A 3,003-nucleotide genomic window follows, 5' to 3' on the forward strand; every position below is an offset into this window, starting at 1 on the left:
TCTTCTTGATATTATTATTATTATATTAGAAATTTACAAAAAGAATGACAATAATACATAAAGAGCTAAATGTTCTGCTGGATTTTTAACTCGATACCTTATGTGAAACATTATATTTATTTCATAGCTTATTTTATTCTAATAACATTATCTTGTTATGGCCAATGGTGCAATAGGCAGCAATGTCAGTAGTTAGTACGTCATTATTCATTAAATAAATATTGTCTTACTTTCCAATTTTATTTCCTCAAATCAAAAAAGATATTGTAACATTTATATGTGTCGATCGATAAGGTTTTGAGGAAGAATATAATGTATGTTCTGAATTTGAAGGCTCAATGCTATAAATGAAAAAATACAAAATGCAGAGGTTGGAAGAATATATAAACAAAAGAAAAATTATAATTATTTGACAATGCAATAACAACAATGAACAATCGATAGTGCTAGAGTATAGAGAAGATAAAATCGATCAACGACACAAGACTAATGATTCTTTGGTCATATCTTAACAACTGTGCGAAGCGCGGTCATATTTACTAGTTTATGTATTATTTTAGCTTTTTTAAAATTACAAGTGTTCACAATACAAATTATTTGTAGTTAAGTTTGAGTGGTTAAGTGACAAATCTAAAACTACTATATTTTGATTACCAAAAAACGAATATTTGGACTTCTTGATATTTTCACTCTCTCTTATCCGCAACACATAGCCGTGAAATTAGGCGTATCGACATGAGCACTGTATGCAACCCTTCGGCGAGCCTATTACCCATTCAAAGCCCCTGCTCCTCTTCCACTGCCTCTATTTGCCATTGGGCTCCGCGTTTAAGGAGGAAGGGGCATTTGAGAAGAAAGGCGACGGTATTCTGCTCGGCAGATGAAGTGGATTTCAAGGTGCTCACTTCTGTCACAAGTAGTTATAATAACATAGTTATTCTGGACACTCCCGACTCACGTGTGCTGCTTCTCGACTCTTCCAGTATGTGAGATTGCATTCTGTCAAACGATTTTCATTCCGTGACTTATTTTTTTTCTAAGGATTTTATGGTTTATTTTGCTGGGGACAGATAATGTGCATAGCATTCTTCACAAGGGAAAGAAGTGGACTGATGCATATTGGGTATGTCATTGCTTCGTCTTCTTTTTATTGCCTTTCTATTAATATCAATAGTCTTCTCAAAGTTGTCTAATTCTCACACTGTTTAAATCAAAATGTATGGTGAGAATTTGTGTGTGGACGCAATAACATGTAGTGTAGGCTCTCTATATCACACCCCTTGGGTGCAGACCTTCCCACAAGGGGCAGAGCTAGAGTGTCGGGAGAGGGTTCGACCTAACCCGGTAGCTTTGGTTAGAACCCTGTATTTGTCTTAAAAAATCCATTAAATATGCACAAATTATTAGTTTAGAACCCAGTAACTTAAAACGATTAGAATCGCGAACCCATAAGCTTGAAATCCTGGCTCCGCCTTTGCTTCCCTGGGCCCTTCGTGAATGCGAGATGCTTTGTGCACCGGCCTGCCCTTTATTTGTTTTAAGTACTAAATGCTTCATAAAATAATTATTTTGTTTATACTGCTCAGTTTTCTGAGTTTTGCGTTCACATGATGTGAACCAGTACAAAATATTCTTGTAAACATTTCAGGACATGACAAGACGAAAACAAATCCTATGTGCAGCTTAAAATATCTGTAGCTGACTAATTTAGTCAATCCAGCATAGGCAGGCAACTTTCCGCAGAATTGTACATTTCTCTTGTACGGTTTATTGTTGTTGATCCTGAATGTTGACCTTACAATGCTTATGTAGTGCATTCAACTCCCTAATGTGGTACAGTTTCTTCTATTTGATTACAGGATGAGTTTGCCACCTTGCCGGCCATTGTTCCAAGGGGTCCCATCGCTATTTTTGGCCTGGTAATTTAGGTTCTTTTAATGAATTTTGATTTTTGACAAAACATATCACTAATACATCAACTTTTCTTAACAAATGCAAGTTTGAAATCTTACCGTCTCTATATGCGGGATTAAACTGATCTACAGCTATTTCCTGCTAATTTTCAGGGGGGCGCAACTGCTGCACATTTGATGCTTGAGCTATGGCCTTCTTTGCAGCTTGTTGGATGGGAGATAGATGAAATCGTAATAACATTTCCTTATCATTTCCTAGCTTTTGTCTTTTATAGAGCATATTTATATTTTGATATTTCATATGCAATTTTTTCACTAGCATATCTTGGACCTTCGTGCATTGCAAGAAAGACAAAGAAAATATAAATCTAGAGGCTATCAATGGTATGATGCTTGTTTATGTTTTTTTTCATGAGTACCAAGTCATTCCAATTGATCCAAAAAAAACATTCACAACTTTCCAGAGTCTTAAATTAGTCTTATATTATTTTGTCAAGGAAACACCTTTATTGCATCAGTTGTTTTGTTAATAATCAAAACCATGGAAAACAGAGAGGAAGGTGACATGAAAGCCTGACTTCATGCTTTTTTATTTGAATAAGTACCCTTTCCTTTACACTAAGATGCATCCTGTAGAGCAAGTAGCAAAGAATAATCCCCTTACAATGCAGAACTTATGGAAAACCATCAACGTACTATGCAGATATGGGCATAGACATACCGCTCCATTCAAAAAGAGTAGAATGACATTGGAGTTTAGGCATTTATAAGAATTCTAAGAATTACGAGAAAGATTTTTGGTTTGGGGAAAAAAATGGTATGGATATGCATACTCTTTGCAACAAGCTTAGCTAATGAGAGTGACTTATTTAACCTCCTTGTTGTAGTCAGTAAAAGGGCACCTCATAGGGTCTGTGACTTGGCAATGGTGAACATCAATTGACGGAACCAGTGTTTTTGAGAGCGCGAAGCGCAAAAAAGCGACAGGGGCTCGCCTCGCTTCAAAAGCGAAGCGCAAAGCGAAGCGCACGCTTCATTCAAGTGAAGCGCAATTGTGAAAATACATATAATATATATAATAATTAATTTA

General features: G+C 36.0%; 1 protein-coding gene across 3 annotated transcripts in view; it reads left to right on the forward strand.

The window, feature by feature from the left end:
* Positions 1–674: 674 nt before the first annotated feature.
* LOC109211555 overlaps positions 675–3,003 on the forward strand; it is a 15,732-nt gene continuing 13,403 nt past the window's right edge. For all 3 annotated transcript variants that reach the window (XR_002065742.1, XM_019375096.1, XM_019375097.1), the window contains exons 1-4: positions 675–982; positions 1,071–1,123; positions 1,860–1,919; positions 2,067–2,144. Coding sequence is in view for 2 of the 3 variants with exons in the window: in XM_019375096.1 (XP_019230641.1) it covers positions 736–982; positions 1,071–1,123; positions 1,860–1,919; positions 2,067–2,144 (438 nt within the window). In the remaining variant the exon portion in view is untranslated. The remainder of the gene's footprint in view (positions 983–1,070; positions 1,124–1,859; positions 1,920–2,066; positions 2,145–3,003) is intronic.

The sequence above is a fragment of the Nicotiana attenuata genome, unplaced genomic scaffold (assembly GCF_001879085.1).
Source record: "Nicotiana attenuata strain UT unplaced genomic scaffold, NIATTr2, whole genome shotgun sequence".
NCBI lineage: Eukaryota > Viridiplantae > Streptophyta > Magnoliopsida > Solanales > Solanaceae > Nicotiana > Nicotiana attenuata.